The sequence below is a fragment of the Lepisosteus platostomus genome, chromosome 11 (genome assembly GCF_059453375.1).
Source record: "Lepisosteus platostomus isolate fLepPlt1 chromosome 11, fLepPlt1.hap1, whole genome shotgun sequence".
Taxonomy (NCBI): Eukaryota; Metazoa; Chordata; class Actinopteri; order Semionotiformes; family Lepisosteidae; genus Lepisosteus; species Lepisosteus platostomus.
Genome location: NC_142621.1, coordinates 43070372 through 43087761, shown reverse-complemented (window position 1 = coordinate 43087761; position 17390 = coordinate 43070372). Strand labels below are relative to the sequence as shown.

General features: G+C 46.4%; 1 protein-coding gene across 1 annotated transcript; it reads left to right on the top strand.

Annotated features, from left to right (window-relative positions):
• Positions 1–1385: 1385 nt before the first annotated feature.
• fscn2b (fascin actin-bundling protein 2b, retinal) lies at positions 1386–16053 on the top strand. The gene is made up of 5 exons (XM_088599845.1): positions 1386–3506; positions 10323–10479; positions 11893–12014; positions 12205–12372; positions 14624–16053. The coding sequence occupies exons 1-5, from the start codon at positions 2684–2686 to the stop codon at positions 14827–14829; spliced, it is 1476 nt and encodes a 491-aa protein (XP_088455971.1). The 5' UTR covers positions 1386–2683; the 3' UTR covers positions 14830–16053.
• Positions 16054–17390: the final 1337 nt, after the last annotated feature.

Here is a 17390-nt window from a genome sequence, read left to right as displayed (position 1 = left end):
AAGTTAAAATCTCAACCTAAATTTGACAATCTGTATCTGCGAATGTTTATAAAAACCAGGGGGACAATGTTTCTGTCCATGATAAATCTGAACAGAAGTCCATCATATTCTGTCATTATCATAATTAGTAGTTCCTTACACTTACAGTGCATGGCACTTTTCTGGGGACTCTGCTCAAAGCTCTTTACAGGTAATGGGGACTCCCCTCCTCCACCACCTGGAGGATGCGATGGCAGCCAGATTGCGCCAGGAGAACAGAGTGATGAACCCAATTCATACAGTGGATTGGGATTATTAGGAGGCCATCACTGGTGAAGGCCAGGAGGAAATTTGGCCAGTAACACTGTTATTATTTTCGAGAAACACCATGGGATTTTTAATCACAACTGTGAGCCACCACTCGGTTTAATTAACTCGTCCCATTAACCCTGTCCCATTACAACAGCCAACAAACACGAACATCTCCCGGAAGTGGATTAGAAACAGCTAAACACAAGAATGGCTATAAGCAAGAGGAGACCATGGGGCCCATCTGGTCTCTTTGGGAATTAACAGGAACTATATGTTGCTTTTTCTTTCACCAGATTTCTTTTTTTCTGTGTTGAGGGGACATATTCATAAAATGTGTTTTCTGTCATAATGCCTTGATTTAATACAAAGAAAAGAGCAAAACAGAGAAAAAAACAAAGGGACCATAGTGATGTTCACATACTTAGCACCATGAAAAACAGAAGGGCCGCTTGTACAAGTTCATACTGTTGCTCCTTTAATAGGAAAAACCAGATCTGAAATTATGGAGGTGAGTGTTTTCTGAATATGGTGTTTTAAGGCATAAAATACCAAAAGGAGCCTTAAAAGCTTCAATTGGTTTATTGATGAAGGACATTCCTCTATCCCAAAAACAAAGAATCTCAAAACATCTCAGAATCTGTTTTCACCTCAAAACATACCTGGGGGGTGAAAGGAAACAAGCTTGAGCGACAATTTGGCTGCACAATTTAACCCACTTTGTGAAAAACAGGCAACAGGGGTTCCAAGGTACTGGTGGTGGGATTGGTTCCAGCTGTTGCCCCCAGGGTTAAACACAGTCAACCCCGAGGGATTCTGGGAAAGGACCAGGGCCTTGAGACTCTTGTGTCTTGTCTTTCCCCGGAAGAACTCTCATCCCGGACTGTACTTCCTCTCTCTCCACTCCGGGTCTGCTCCCTCTCCAGGCACAGAACAGATGGAAGAAAGTTCGTTAGTGACATGAAAGAGGGCTGAGAGGATTAGAAGAGGCTAATGAAGTGGCAGGATAGTTGTAAAGAAGATTAGGGATGGGTGGAATGGAGAGGGCTGTTTTCCAAAGCGTGTGTGTGTGTGTGTGTGTGTGTGTGTGTGTGTGTGTGTGTGTGTGTGTGTGTGTGTGTGTGTGTGTGTGTGTGTGTGAGTGAGCATGTGTAGTGTGGATGGATGTGTTTTAGTTTTGGAATCAGAGACCTGCGGTAACTTTATACGGTAGTGCGAAGGAAAGCAGACACCCTTGGTTGGACGAGGACCACTGACGCTGGGGAGGAATCGCATTACCTGGCTTTGTAGCCAACCTGCCTTGGCAGAGTGGCCGCAGTGGGGAGAAGGGGAATAGGAAAGATGAACACAGGACAAAAGAGCCTCTGGGGGACGTCTACGGAAGTCAAGTTGGGCGAAAGGGAAATCGGAACCAAGTTGTGCAGAGGCTGAGTGGAGGAAATGAGCTTGGAGAAAGAGGTCTTTGTGCGAAACAGGAGTGCAAATCTCTCTGTTACCCTGTGCTACTGATTCCCTACATAACGTGGCACTCAGGCTGGCTTATTGAAATCTGGGAAAGCTCGTAATCCAAGATGTGCCTCAATTAAGGGGGCCCGCCAATCAAGCCACGGCCGGCCTTCAGGGAGATGAAACGTGTAAGGGACGGTGAAGAAGAGAGCCGAGAGAAAGCAGAAGGAAACCAGTGATGCTCCTCCTGGCGGGGTCTCCCCCATTGTCGGCAGACTCTCGGTAGATGATCAGCAGCTCAGTCGTCCCCAGGGTATCTGGAGCTGCAGGGAGAGCTGGGCCGAGGCTCTCAAGGGACAGCAGACCTTGACACAGAGAGAGTGCCGGGGAAAGAGGGAGGTCAGGAGAGAGCTGCCGGGGATCAAGGTGACGTCAGCGGCTTGCCTGATTGAGGTGTTGAGTCCTGCTGACTTTAATCCGAGCTGATTAGGAAACAAAACGGGGGGAGGGGGAGCAGCAGCCTGTACGCGGCGCGTGCCACCGGGAGAGAGAGAGGAACAGAGTTTTGAAGGGGAAGGAGCAGCGAAGGGAAGAAGGGAGGTCGAAAAAAAGAAGAAGGGCTGATACAAAAAAACAAAAGAGGAAACAAGCAACAGGAAAAAGTCAAAAGGGAAAAAAGAGGAAACACTGTAAACATTGGAAGCCAGAAACTTGGACGAGAAGTGGAAAGGAACAGAATCAGATAAGATAAGAAGATTAGCAAAGAATCCACAGGGCTCCTTTCACCTAGTTCGAAGGCACAGCTAAAAGAAGGAAAGAAGAAAACCCAGCTTTCAATCCATTTTGCTGACACTTGTCGACTCTTCCCCCATTTCTCCCTTCCCCTCATCCTAACCTCCCTTTCCCCACCAAACTCGGTCCTGAAACTCGTTGCCTCGAGCAGGTGGCGATGCCGACCAACGGGATCCACCAAGCCCTGAAGCTGCAGTTCGGGCTGATCAATCACGAGAGCCGCTACCTCACGGCCGAGGCCTTCGGCTTCAAGGTGAACGCTTCGGCGCCCAGCATGAAGAAGAAGCAGATCTGGACCTTGGAGCAGGATGAGAACGACGGCTCCGTGGTGTACCTCCGGAGCCACCTGGGCCGCTACCTGGCCGCCGACATAGACGGGAAGGTGAGCTGCGGGGCGGAGAAGCCGGAGCCCGACTGCCGGTTTCTCATCGCCGCCCAGTCCGACGGGCGCTGGGCCCTGCAGTCCGAGCCCCACGCCCGCTACTTCGGGGGTTCGGAGGACCGCCTCTCTTGCTTCGCCCAGGCCATTGGCGAGCCCGAGCTGTGGGCCGTCCACCTGGCCCTGCACCCGCAGGCCAACCTGCTGAGCGTGAGCCGGAAGCGGTACGCCCACCTCTCCACCCAGGAGGACGAGATCTCCGCCGACAGCAACATCCCCTGGGGGGTGGACTCCCTGCTCACCCTCCTCTACCTGGACGGCAAGTACTGCCTCAAGACCTGCGACAGTCGCTTCCTCAACAGCGATGGCAAGCTGGTGAAGGAGCCCGGCCGCTCCACCAGCTACACCCTGGAGTTCAAGTCTGGGAAACTGGCGTTCAAGGACTGTGAGGGCAAGTATCTGACGCCCATGGGCCCCACGGGAACGCTGCGGTCGGGCCGCAGCTCCAAGCCCGGCAAGGACGAGCTCTTCGACCTGGAGGAGAGCCACCCCCAGGTGGTCTTGCAGGCCGCCAACGGCAGATTCGTCTCCATCCGGCAAGGTAATCGAGGCTCAGAGGCGCAGGCTCTGTCTGCGCAGCTTTGCAAACTGCGTGCGTGCTTGCGTTACTGTAGATTCACAGATTCCATTCTCTGGTTTGCTCTGTGCATTTGCCCACTATACGCTTCTTCAATCCGTGGAATGAAACAGAAGATTTGCACATTTGCATGTTAACAGAAAGACCCAGATGGTTGCACCATGCATGTTGTGCAAGTCTGGCAGCTCCTTGCTGCTGGAAATTGGCTACGTTTCTAAAAACTGGTAAGGGTTAAAGTCATCTTAGGTCTTCCTGAATGTTAAGAGTGTCATTACAAGGCCTGCACTCTCAAACACTTGTGTCAGGGATAATGAATGAGCCAGGATATGAGGTGATAAGCTCCTCCTCCAGGAGGTTTCTTTAATACAGGGTCTTTCCAGCACTGAATTATGTCTCTTGATATGTCTTTTTTGACCAAGAGCAAGAGTGATTTTTCAGCTTGAATCCTTCCAAAGCCCATTTTTGACTTCCTGCAGATGTCATTATGGATGGTCAAGGATGACCTTTGGTGTACTCATTTATCTTCACCCACCCTTATCTAGCTTTCCATACTGTTCATAACCTAGTGTTCAGAATGCCTGTCTATGAATGAGGACACAGTACCACTGTATTTTCAGAAGCTCTATTGTACCTATTAGACATAAGTAAAACAATGATTTTAACTTCCTTGGTGTCTAAACCACACTGTCGTCTTAACTAAAACCTGAGACAGGCTTTCAGGGCTTGGACTGACATTTCAGCATTGAGCCATGTGGTCAGGGGCCAACTCATGTCACATACATAGAGTATGAGCATGTCTGATATACGAGTATGAGTATGTATGGTGTACAGTATGTAAGGTATTAGTATGTATGACTGCTACACCAAAGCAATAAAGGTGACAGGGTGTTGAAAGCCCATTGACCTCGCACCTGTTTTTAATTGATTTGATCAATACTTCCATCTGTTTAATAATATTTTGGTTTGGTTTGATGGTGGTTGAATAGTCTGATAGTAAAGGACTGGAAATCCAGGTGCTACTACTTTATACAGAACAACAGCTGTGATGAGAAACTGGGTGAGAACAGAGAACATGGTCTGGAACTTATCTAGGTCATTTTTAATCCTGGAAAAAAATAATCATTTTCATGCATTTCATTTTGCTTGGCTTCTGCAGCTGTCTTTTCTGCATCTGCAGGTCAGACGCTAATACATTTCCAGTCACCGCTTTAACATGAACATTTAACATGAACAGTTGATGGAGATTAAGCCCCCTTCAACTGGAACTGTCTGTGCAGAGGCATACTACACCCTCTTGCAATCCAATTACCTTGCATTGCATATACAGTAGGTAATGCCGGGCTGCTCTCTGGGTACAGTGCTTGTCTAAGTCATGCTCCAGGAGACTGTGCTGTGAACAAGATGCTCTGGTAGTAAACGTGCAAAACAAAGGCAGGGCATGTTTATCTCCCTGTTACAGTTGTTGGTGAAATTTACAACAGAAGACACAGCCTTTACAAGAGACACTATTCCCTACAGCGCACACCAGTAGATAAGAGAGGCGCATCTGTACTGCCCTTTACCTACCAATTGTGATCAACCGTAAAAGGGAGGTCTGCAAGAGGGCTGGAGCCCAACCAGACAACCACACAAAGGTGGGGCCCAACACGTTACGCATGCTCAAAGCCGGCTCATAGACGGAGCCAACGCATCCCTGGCTTCCTTTGAAAAAAGGCTGACCTGTAAAGCAGAGAGGCCTGAGGGGAGGAGAAGCAGTGCAACTGACGGACAAACCTGAAAGAGGAAAGACAATGCTGCGTGAAAGTGCTGCATCATAGAAAAGCCTCAGTAAAAGGATCGGATACAGGCCACAGTAAGATAAGATCACTTGATTGGCCGTGTATAATTTCTTGTATTAGGAATTTGTCTCTACGCATACCCCAGCTTGCTCTCCATGAGACACACAGACAGGGAGAGAAGCTGGGGGTCAGAGCACAGGGTCAGCCATTGTACAGCGCCCCTGGAGCAGCTGGGGTTAAGGGCCTTGCTCAGGGGCCCAATGGAGTAGGATTCCTCTGCCGGCCGCAGGATACAAACCGGCAACCTTCCAGCCACAGGCGCAGATCCCTAGCCACAGAGCCACCGCCAAAGATGAACAATCTGGCCGGGCGTGCCCAGGTGGAGCACACTGCTTTGCCTTGTCACTTTTGCACAGTGATTAATCAATGACCTGCTTATTTAATCAATAATGTCTGAATGGGACAATAGACCCATGGACAAAGGGAGATATTTAGATATTTAATATCGTTTTTGTCTCCTTGTATCTGTTAGTGTAGGTGTGCATGCTTGTACAGTACATCACTGTTGACAACATTCACTACATCACTTATTTCTTTATACCCTTTGTCCATGTGGTCAGAAAAACACTGTCCTTGAGGTGAACAACACTCCATTCCCCTTTTTAAAATATACAGTGAATATACTGGTGACAACGATGCATCTCAGAAAGCATCCCAGAAAGAGGAAGATTTTAAGGCACTGCAGGACTATTCTCCTTGTAATTACTGTTCAGTTTTGGTAAAAATTACAAACCCAGGTCTCACAGAGTTCACATGATTCTACACACTAGGGCAAGGATGTTAGCCCAATTCACAGGCTGCAACTACTTGATTTCGGGAGCATTCATTACAGCCTCCTAAAAACATAATTAAGCCAGGTTATCAGGAAAAATCTGCATGATAAAGAAAAAATGGAGATAATCATTAAAAAAAACACAAACACATTTGCAGCTAAATAAAAGCAGTGGGCATGATCCCTGTGATTTCACCGGCCAGTCACTGAAAGCAATTAATAGAAATTCCGAACGTAAGTAATCATGCTAATGGGTTTAGGTCATTTTCACCAAGTGACTCAGGGAGATTAAAGCCGGCGCAACAAATGACTTCAGGCAGGTCTGGGGAATGTTTCTTAATTACTGAGGGTGAGCTGAGGAACTCTGGCTTCATTAAACAGAAATTCTTAAGCTTTGCCTTGGACGTATTCCCTAATTAATGGGATTAGTAAACAATTCAAGCTCCAGAGAGGAAACGCGGAGGTGGGGAGAATGCCTGATTAAGGACCCTGTAATTTCTCACTTCGTTATCTCGGGGGAAGGTAACCAGAGGATGTGCCTACAGACAAAACTATTACAGTGTATCTACATCTGTCACCAGCCCCTTCTTTCTGTCTGAGAGCACCCAGGCCTGGCCTGGCCTGTCCACCTGGAGAGTGAAATGGAGACAGACCTCAAAGCCCAAAGAGACACACGCCTGCAGCTGGCAACAAGCGAGAAAAAAGAACCAGAGAGAAGGACGGAGTCGTTTTACAGTAAATTATTCAGTTCCAAGCAACTTAGCGATGAATTAGAAATGGACGCTACAATATGAGTGGCTTTTTTTCAATGTAGTACAATACTACGAACTTGAAAGTCCTGCATGTTTAGGTCACTCTGGTTTTTTTAGTTTTAACAACCCCCAACAGCTTTTATGTAGCTGTGTAATATGTGATATGTTTTATGGTTCATTAAGGTGACATATAATACCTGTGATATACCTGTATCAGTTTCCATGTGCTGCACCAGTCTGGCACAATCAGCTAATTGCACAGAATGAACTACAGTATAACCTAAAAAGCATTACAAAGGGTAAAGTAAGCAACAGGCTTGAAACAAGCTCGTTGACTACCTCACTGCTTTGCAAACTAACTGGAGGAGGTCTCCAAACAAATGTGCACTATCAGGTTTCAAGGATATTTGTTTCAAGACATCCCCAAATTGCACTGTATTAAATGCAATGCGCAAATTGCAAAACAAAATAGCATCTTTAACAGGTTTGCCACGCATTTCTTGCTTTTGCCTCCTGTGGACTCATCGTGAACAGACTACCCTGAGTTAAGCTCGGTCAAGTGAGGCAAGGTGGGACTGGCAGGGCCAGAGGAAAGAAGAGTGTAGAAACAGCTAACGTTACTCTGAAAATCAGAGTCCAGGACAAGCAACATGTCCCATTCCGAGCCAGGATGGTGGCTGAAGGAAAGCCTACCAGTTTGGGGTAACCCTTTAGTTCTGGGATTTGCAAATGGCACTTTATATTGCAAATGCACCAGAGAAGCTGTTAATAACTTGCATGAGAACATAAGACATGTTAGAAATGAGAGGAGGCCATGAGGCTAGCCTGTTGAACAGCTGGTTACTAATTCACCCAAGGTTCTTATCCAGCCAGTTCTTGAGCCATGTCAACACTACGTTGTGCATTAAAAGGGCCTTTAGGAATAAGGGAACAATCGGATTTTTATGAATAAACAAGCGGTTACAGCAGATACAGTAGGTGTTATTGGCATTAATTAATTCTCCATTAATAACGGAATTTGCTATCTCTAATCTAAAGGCCACTCCACTAATGGACAAGTCTGGCCTCTAGAAAGAGCAGTGGGAGAAAGAGCAGAGGGAGATTGCTGCCAGGAGGCTATAAACCACCTGTGCAGCAGGTGGATGCTGCACATTGGTGGTGGTGGAGGGGTGTCCCCATTAAAACGTAAAGCGCTTTGAGTGGAGTGTCCAGAAAAGCGCTATATAAGTGTAAGCAATTATTATTATTATTATTATTATTATTATTAAACTCATGCTCCTAAAACTCGGGAGAAGGCGCCTCTCTCTGGTGGGCACAGACTGGTACGGGTGAGAGGGAGAGGTACCGGGCGATTGGACGCAACCAGGAGATATACAGGATCAGGCGGGCAGGAGACAAGGTCACTAGGTTCGCTCAGTCTGACAGTCAGTGCGAAAAATGCATTTAATGGCCACAAGGATGGAGACAGCTCAGACCACAGCTCAAACCCAGCTATTTCCAGGGCCTGCGTCCAGGTGCAGAAGGGTCTGCTCAGGGCTGCGCTGTCCCACGGCAGCAAGGGAGTTGTGCCTACGTGTTTCCAGACTATGGTAAAATATTGCAGAAACAACGAGCAAAGCTGCTTAAACTCCCCCCACACACCAGACTAGCCTCAGATTTGCCTTTCACCACCAAAGGTATTACAGCTACAGGGCATGGGGTGGGGGGGAGTAAAAGGATTAAGGAAATGGTTGAGGGATATTTCTGTGGCATCTAATTTAGGCATCAGACACAATCTGCTACATTCGCTTTCATTGGTGCACTTATTTCTTTACCTGATGAGACAGGCGATTAGGAATTAAGGACAGTGACTGAGGGAATACTGCGCTGTGGGCTGCAGTAAGCGCAAAGCAAAAGCTGCTGAAGAGCAGTGTAGCAGACAGCATTTACCTCCAGTGCACGCTTGGAACACTCTGTACAGCAGCACTTTAGCCTTAATATCACTAATGGGCCTGATTTACACTCAACCTTAGGATTTTTCCATTAAACCATGGAACAGAATATTGAATTTCAATGTAAATCCACATTAAACCATCAGAAAGATATGCGGATAAGGAGACTTGTTCCCTCTTACTTTTATATTATTTATTTGTACAGCTGATGCTTTTAACCAAACCAACTTATTTTTTACTGGAGCAATTTGGGTGAAGTATCTCGCTCAAAGGTACAACAGCGATGTCTCACCTGGGATTTGAACAGCCTACAAAATACAGCCTTCTGGTAATGAAACCTGAAACCTGATCACTGCTCTCCGTCCAAATAAATGTTTGGTTTTCCTTTTGATGCAATTGAAAGTGTAAGAAAGTGAAAACTAATTTCAACGTGACTTCAAGCAGAGGAACAAACAAACGTTTTGAATGTGACATTATTCCCCACCTAAGCAAAGATGTGAGCAGCCCCTACATTTTTAGGGTGCGTGAATAACTTTTGTTTTGCTTGAAATTCATTACAGATTCAAGAGGACACAGTAGATTAAAGAGCAGTCAAAAGAAAAAAAAAACATAGCAATACTCCCTTTGTTCTCTAAAATTATTGTCTTCACCGCACTCTTAATACTAGGCTTCTCAGAACAGTGTGGTTTAATTCGATAAATCTCATTGCGAATCTCCTGTGTGTTCCCTGCATATTGCTGCATATTCAGTAAAATGATTTTTTGTCTCACATTTCGTTCAGAAATAGGTGAAACATTAATCCACACTTGGCTTGTTTTAGGTCACTGTAAGTTGAAACGGGAGGCTTGTTTCCCTGCTTCTTCATTTCCGAAAATATCCTGCGAATGCTGGTTTGATCAATAAAGCTCCGAAAAACAAACAAGACAGAACTGTAGCTGGTGTCTGAGGGCTCACAGTGTGCGTCCGTGTTCATGTGTGTGTGGGCGGGGAGGTTGTGCAGTAGGTGTGTCAATGCCCGTACTGGCAGGAGATGAGGACTGTCCTGCTGTGATGAGCTGTGCAGTGGACAGGAAGACTAAACCACAGCTTTCCAAGGGCACAGCAGTCCCAAGGTCATGGGATAAGAGCCAGAGCCACGGCACAGGAAGGTGGCTGGGGGGGAGGAATAAATGTTGCACCACTAATTTGGCATCAGATGGTTGTAACATCAAAATACCTCCCCCACATTAATTTCCTGGTAGAATTGGCAAGATTAAATCTTGGTGAAAGGCTTAGTTATTGTGAAAGGAAAACAGAAAAGCAGTTTATAGAGTATGGCAATGCATTAAAAAACTGGTGAAAAACTAGGAAACTGCACTTTTTTACCACAGTGCTGAGCAAAGCTGATGAAAGGGCTGTGGTCCCCTTGTTGGTCTCTCCAGCTATGCTCTGACTCAGCAGCAAAAGCGAAGATGAGCTTCACCTGTCCTGTTTTCCAACATCTCTAGGTGTGAGCATCTCAGCCAATCAGGATGACGAGACTGACCAGGAGACTTTCCAGATGGAGGTTGACAAGGAGACTAAGAAATGCATCTTCAGAACCAACGGGGGCACCTACTGGACACTGGTCTCTCATGGGGGCGTCCAGTCCACAGCGACCGAAATGTGAGGAGCCACTCTGTACCCCTCTACATCCCCCTCCTTCCCTTGTTAAGTGTGCACTGCTTTACCTCTCACCCAGACACCCATACCTCACAAAGTCCAGAATGCCCAATAGCAGGAACTGATTGGGAGAGCCACTAGTCCTTGAAAGTGGGTTTATTAGTGCACGTTCATCAACATTTTCTACAGATATCAAACACTCTTCTGAGCAGCCCCCTCTAATTCCTTAACAATATGCGTTGCCTGCCTGTTTAATTTTGAATAGCGCAAAGTGAACAGAGGAACTGATTCTTTACAGACCCAAATAACCTCATGACCGCATACAGTTCCTTCCTCCACACACAAGTAATCAGAATACAAAGCAAAACATTGAACTACAAATCTACACTTCTCCTCAAGAGAGTAGACCGATTTTCCCAATTACAGGGCTTCCTATAAGCTAACATTCCTAGTCATGACAGGTCAGGAAATTTATTTAAAATCGAATTTTAAATTATTTTTTTTAATTCAAAACATGGAAATATGCCCTTTAAAATCAAAACAGTGAAACTAGATGCTCAAAAGCTGGAAAGATCTTTCTTAGCAGTAAGGTATTTTAGCAATGTTCTAATTTCTGCACTTTACCGAGTACATGCTTCTGAGATGAAATGAAAGGCTTTGGCATTTCCCCTGCGCTTGGTTTGAAATCCTTACTACATACTGTACCATAAGCACAACTGATCCCTCGACACACTCACACATTTGCACACACTCACACATACACTCTCTCGCACTCACACAAAATCTCTCCTGCACACACTCGCACACACCCACTCGCACTCTCACTTGCACAAATGCATTGCACACATACAGTGCACTCACACAAAATCTCATTCGTACACTGACTTGCACACACCCTCGCGCTCACACAAAATCTCATTCGCACACTCGCTCGCACACACAAAATCTTATTTGCACACTTGCTCACATACTCGCTCGCACACACAAAATCTTTCACACGCTCACTTGCAACACACTCACTTGCACAATCGCTCGCACACACAAAATCTCATTTGCACACTCACACACACAAAATCTCATTTACACACTCGCTCGCACACACAAAATCTCATTTACACACTCACTTGTACAATCGTTCGCACACACAAAATCTCATTTACACACTCACTTGTACAATCGTTCGCACACACAAAATCTCATTTGCACACTCACACACACAAAATCTCATTCACACACTTGCTCGAACACACAAAATCTCATTTGCACACTCACACACCCGCTCGGACACACAAAATCTCATTCGCACACTCAATTGCAACACACTCATCGCACACTCGCTCCCACACACGCATGAAATCGCACACACACACACTCACACACAAGTTAACATCTCTGCTTGTCTGCTCTCCCTGGCAGAGCTGCCAACACCATGTTCGATATCGAGTGGCGGGGGCGCAGGGTGGCGCTCAGGGCAGGCAACGGCAAGTACGTCTGCACCAAGAAGAACGGCCAGCTGGCAGCGGTCAGCGACTCCGTGGGTGAGTGTCCTGCAGCTGCGGACGTGCGGATTCCGCACTATTCCTTCCCTATTCGCATGGCTCCCCTAACAGTCCACGATCCCTGCCGCCGTCAGCTAAGGCAGAAAACACACACCTGTGCCCATGCAGACACCCCACTTCAGAGCCTCCGGCAGCTCAGCGCTGGCATGCTCTGTCGTTCTGCTCTCAGGTGAGGATGAGGAGCTCCTGTTGAAGCTGATCAACCGGCCGATCCTGATCCTGCGCGGGGAGAACGGCTTCGTGTGCCACCACAAGAGCTCCAACACCTTGGATGCCAACCGCTCCGTCTATGACATCTTCACGCTACTCTTCAGCGACGGTGCCTACCAGATCAAAGGTACATTAGAAGGCTGACACAGGCTGCAAGCAAGAGGAGGAGGTCCTGCCCATCCAGCCCAATTGGCAGTTAGTAGGTCGTTGGCCTGAGGATCTCATTCATCCACTTCTGGAATGAAGCCATGGTATCAGCTTCAGCAACAGGGCTGGGTAGCTTGTTCCATACTCCCACAACTCTTTGGGTAAAGAAGTGCCTCTTGTGTAACTGCCACACGACCACCCAACAAGCAGCACAAACAACCAGGCCATACTGCACTACAGACATGATGACATGACTGTGTACCTTGCAAACAACCATCCAGTACCAATGGTCTTCAGTGACACTGGGATAAAGAACAAGCACTTTGTAGGAGCTTATACCCAAACATTAATGCTGGTGACAATGAGGCTTGACCTAAGCCCTGGACTATGGTCCTATGATTCTTTCAGTATATCACAACATCACAGCTGACACACTAGCTTTAAGATAAGATTTCACGTGTCTGACGCTATCTCTGGAACAGACCTGTCAGGCGATTCACAGGGCTGATATAGTTTAGGTAGTAGTTTGTTCAGAAAAACAAAACCTGTTGCAATGTAGGATGTCATATGAGTAAATGACTCATGCTTCATAGAACCTTCTCAGATATTCCCTTAATCAATATTGGCTCTTTTTACATTGCAATAGTATAAAAGGGTGTAGATTCTCATTAATCTGTTTGGCCGCCACAGCCCTGTTTAAAAAAATAAGGCTGTTTTTAATCACTGTAACTGACTTTTGGCCTGCGATGTGTACAGAAAGGAAAGTCAAACACAGACAAAAAAAAAACTATGTAAGGAAGCATTCCAGAGAACAGCAGCCCAAACTCTCCAAAATTAGTTATTTTTCTTGGAGAGGTTAAAGGAACGCAATCCAGTACCAATTTTAGTTAACAATGTCTGAAAGGAAACTTCGGTGATCTTGTCATTACTTTAAAGGCAACTAATAAAGCTGGCTTACTTTCCTCTTACATTCAAATTAAGTTTGGCAAGCAGTCATTTACCTTGAACCTGTAGAAAGCACAATTTGAACCAATACAAGAAAAGGCAGATGCCCCCAGCAATGGGCTGGTGTCCTGTCCACTGACAGAATGGTTTTGAACTCTCGATCCCAATATTTGCTCTATTATCCTGGGATAGGCTCTGGGTTGCCATGACTCTTTCCAGGAATTAAGATACTGAATGGCTGCAGTGCTCAGTGAAGGGAAACTGGATTACCAGGGTATGTTGTGGATGCAGAGATTCTGGGATCTTTCAAGTTAAGGCCTGATGGTATAATGAACTTTTAGTGTGCTGGAAAATGATGAGCACTGATGGGCTGAATGGCCTGCTTTTGTCATTTGCCTTTTTGTCTTTTCTTCATCTGTCCTTCAGAGGAGACATTAAACTGAGGTCCTGACTCTCTGTAGTCATTAAAAATCCCAGGGTGTTTCAGGGTGTCCTGGCCATATTTCACCCTGGGCTTTACCAATCATGGCCTCCTAATAACCCCCATCTATGAACTGGCTTCATCACTCTGCTCTCCTCCCCACTGAGAGCTGGTGTGTGGTGAGCGTACTGGTGCACAATGGCTGCCGTTGCATCATCCAGGTGGGGCTGCACATTGGTGGTGGTGCAGGGGAGTCCCCATTACCTTTAAAAGTGCTATACAAGTGCAAGAATATTTTTTTCTTGTTCTTAAAGGGGAAATGCAGTCCCAATTTCTCAGACCGGTTATTAAATCTTGGTAGCAAAATAAATTCAGTGACAGTATAGAAAACAATTTCACATTTGGAATTAAGCACAAAATTGTGAACTTTTTGAAAGTGCTGCAAGTGTCCATGTTGTTTGAGATTGCAAGTCGACTCCCAAGTCGAGAGCAAATTTCTACTGGATTGAAAGATGTATTCACAAGCCTGCTTTATATAATGTAATAAGTCCGTGTCTCTGGATGTTTTGTTACCTCGTTCGGAATCGCTGAACATGGCACTGTGCACACCTGGAAACTATTTTGTGATGCAAGGTTTAACGCGTTACCGTGTACATGTTACTTTCATCGTGGTTTGAAACGCACTCGTCAGAGCTGATTCTTTCTAACCCAGAAATATAAAAATAGCGCTGCGGCTCCCCTTTACGTCTTCTTGATCGGGACAAGCACACTGGAAGTGTCTGCGATGGGGCTGCTGTCCCTCTTCGGCGAGGACTGACGAGGAGGGGTCGGCTCACCTGTGACTCCCCTCTCTCCTCCCCTGCAGGCTCGGGGGGGAAGTTCTGGTACATCTCCAGCTCCGGCCTGGTGTGCTCGGACGGGGAGGTGCCCGAGGACTTCTTCTTCGAGTTCCTGGAGCACGGGCGCATGGCCATCAAGGGCAAGAACGGCAAGTACCTCCGAGGGGACCAGGGCGGCACCCTGAAGGCCGACACCGACTGTGTGGACAGCTCCTCTCTCTGGGAGTACTGACCCCTAGTGGACGGGGGGAGAAAGGCCCCACACCAGCAGCACAGGCAAGGAATCCCAGGCTGGCGGCAGAAAAGCGCACACACGTGTAGCAGCGAGGACCCCAGTCAGATAGGATTGTGTTTAGGATTTGGGGGAATCAAGGAGAGCTATGGATCGTTCAATATCACTGTTACTTTTTCACAGTCGTTCGCTTCCACATTATGTACATCTGAAAATACCAGAAAGCTAATGGTAATTTCATGCTTAACCTGCTACTTCCGAATCTACGTCTAGAGAGGTGCAAAACACTTTCAGGGCAAGGTTCACAAGCGAGTGGGACTGGAGAACACCTTCTGGTGCCTGGTTGATCAAAGCGAAAGCTGACTTTCTGAATGATGTTCTGGTCAGGACCTTCCTTCCAAAGCACTGCAAAAGAAATACTGCTGCTTGCACAAGTACCGATTCGCTAGAGAACCCAACACTCCCACCCCTTCCACAGTCCAAAAGGTTTCATTCCTCTGCCAGTGTGTTGTCACTACGTAACGAAGACTCAACTCTTGTTGACAGTAGTGGGAGCCACCCCAACCCCCCAGCCAAAAGCTCGAAGAAGAAATCCCTTTAAAACCCTCAGCTAACTCTTCCCTGTAGAAGCAAATCTCTCACTAGGACATTTCGGGGGATAGCAAGGCAAGAGATGCCACAGAGAGGCAGGCGCAGAAACAAATTCAGAAGCAGTAGTTCAATCAGTCGGTTCCCAGAATTCACTGCAGCACCCTCACGTCAGATGACTCAAAGCGCGCCCCACTCCTCGCTCTCCGAACTGGGGAACCGCTGTCGAGACCCTGCCGTTCAGCAGAGCCCCTTAAATAATCCTCCTCCTCCTCAGGGTGTTTGCCCAGCCGATCCTAGCTGAGCCTTTTCCCAGCGCCACTTTACAGTATGAAGTTACAGGCAGTGCTGATACCATAGACTCATCACGGACTCGCAATCAGAGCCGAGAGTAGTGTCTCAATGGAGCCAGTCATAGGAGGACTATAAAGTTACTTTAAACACCAGATCCAACACCTATCAACCTGCAGTTTAATGTAATGAGAAACAGAGCCCGTTAGCCTTTAGATTATCTGTGAGGAGGTCTGGCATGCCGTGTCAGGAAAGAAAAATAGTGGAAAGGATCTTTTTTGGGGGGGTTTGGTTTATTCCTCGGATGATTTCACAGTGATAATAAAAATCAGCTTTTCTCCCGTATTTCTGGCTGGCATTTTTATTTTGTATCCATCCATCAATCAGGGTTGACACAACACCTTTCCCAGTCCCACCTTTCACACCAGCACCTACTGTATCATCTGCCTGCTGGAAAAGAAACATCTGTTCTGATTTTTTTTTTAAAAGGGAATGCTGCAAGGGAGGCTTCCATTCAAAGAGGTCGGGTGTGAACGTCACTGGTCTGAGGGTGTTTATGGAAAAGCCCAGTGTTCTTGGCAGCACAAACAGGAGTTACTACAGGGCAGCGCAAGGATGCACAGCTCTTAAGGGACGAGGAGCTTACCTGAGCTTCTGTCTGCAGCTCTATCTTTAGATATTATTATAGCGCTCACTAATTACTATATTGCACTATAATGTATTGCCTACATAATGATGCAATGTAAACCTGTTGGAAATTCTAGTTCTTTATGAGGTAAAATTGCACAAGCATTTTTACTCTGAAGGCTTGATGACCTTGTCTAAATGGAAACAGATATTCAAGTAGCAGTGCATACAACTAACCCGAACAGCTCTCACGCAGTATTTCATATTTTAATACTTTTGCCGCTGGTGTTAAAATAACACACAAAGAAAGCTGTAACAGTACATAACTCTAGGGTTCCTCCATAAGACCTCCAGGAAAAAGCTCTTGAATCCTACATCTTTACCCCCAAATCTGCCCAGGCAGGAAGGAGTTATACACTCTCTCTGTGTGAGACCCAGCAACTGTCATTTCTATCATTTCTGGGCTGTCGCTTCAGAATTTCCTTCAAGGGCTGAAAAAAGCACACCCTTTGCAGGCCAGCCTCAGCCCTCAGCACTGCGGAGGTCCTGTGGAATCACGCAGAGACACAAATTACCTAGAGGTCTCTGAGGACCCGGCTTCAAGTATCCCAAAAGGCAAATGCACTGCTTGAACAAAGCTCGAAAAAATAACACTCCCTTTTCTGATTTTTTTTTTTAACAAGAACAGTAATCGTGCAATCAGCACCTGCCACTTGCATGGAATAGCAAGATAATTAAACTGGATCAATTCTGTCACCAGAATTCCAAATCACCTCCAAGAAAAAAAAAAAGCCAGAGTACTCATTGGCATGACTTGTGGATTAAATATCGCTGCTTAACCCAATGTGTTCTGCAAATCAGCACAAACAGCCTGCAGAGGCATCGCCTCACCCCACTGAAACCCCATACACTTCAGATCGACTCTCGATACACCAGGGCTGTTAGTAATCTCATGCATTATTTCCTCAGAATGGGGAGCTGCTCTCATTTAGACCATGGCTTCTTTCAAGAAAACAGTCAGATGAGATTCTTGGATCAATTAGCTACTAACTACC

Coding starts and splice junctions, on each gene's coding strand:
- fscn2b (XM_088599845.1), top strand. CDS start 2,684: ATGCCGACCAACGGGATCCACCAAGCCCTGAAGCTGCAGTTCGGGCTG. Junction 10,480..11,892: donor CAGTCCACAGCGACCGAAAT/GTGAGGAGCCAC, acceptor TCTCCCTGGCAG/AGCTGCCAACACCATGTTCG. Junction 12,373..14,623: donor CGGTGCCTACCAGATCAAAG/GTACATTAGAAG, acceptor CCTCCCCTGCAG/GCTCGGGGGGGAAGTTCTGG.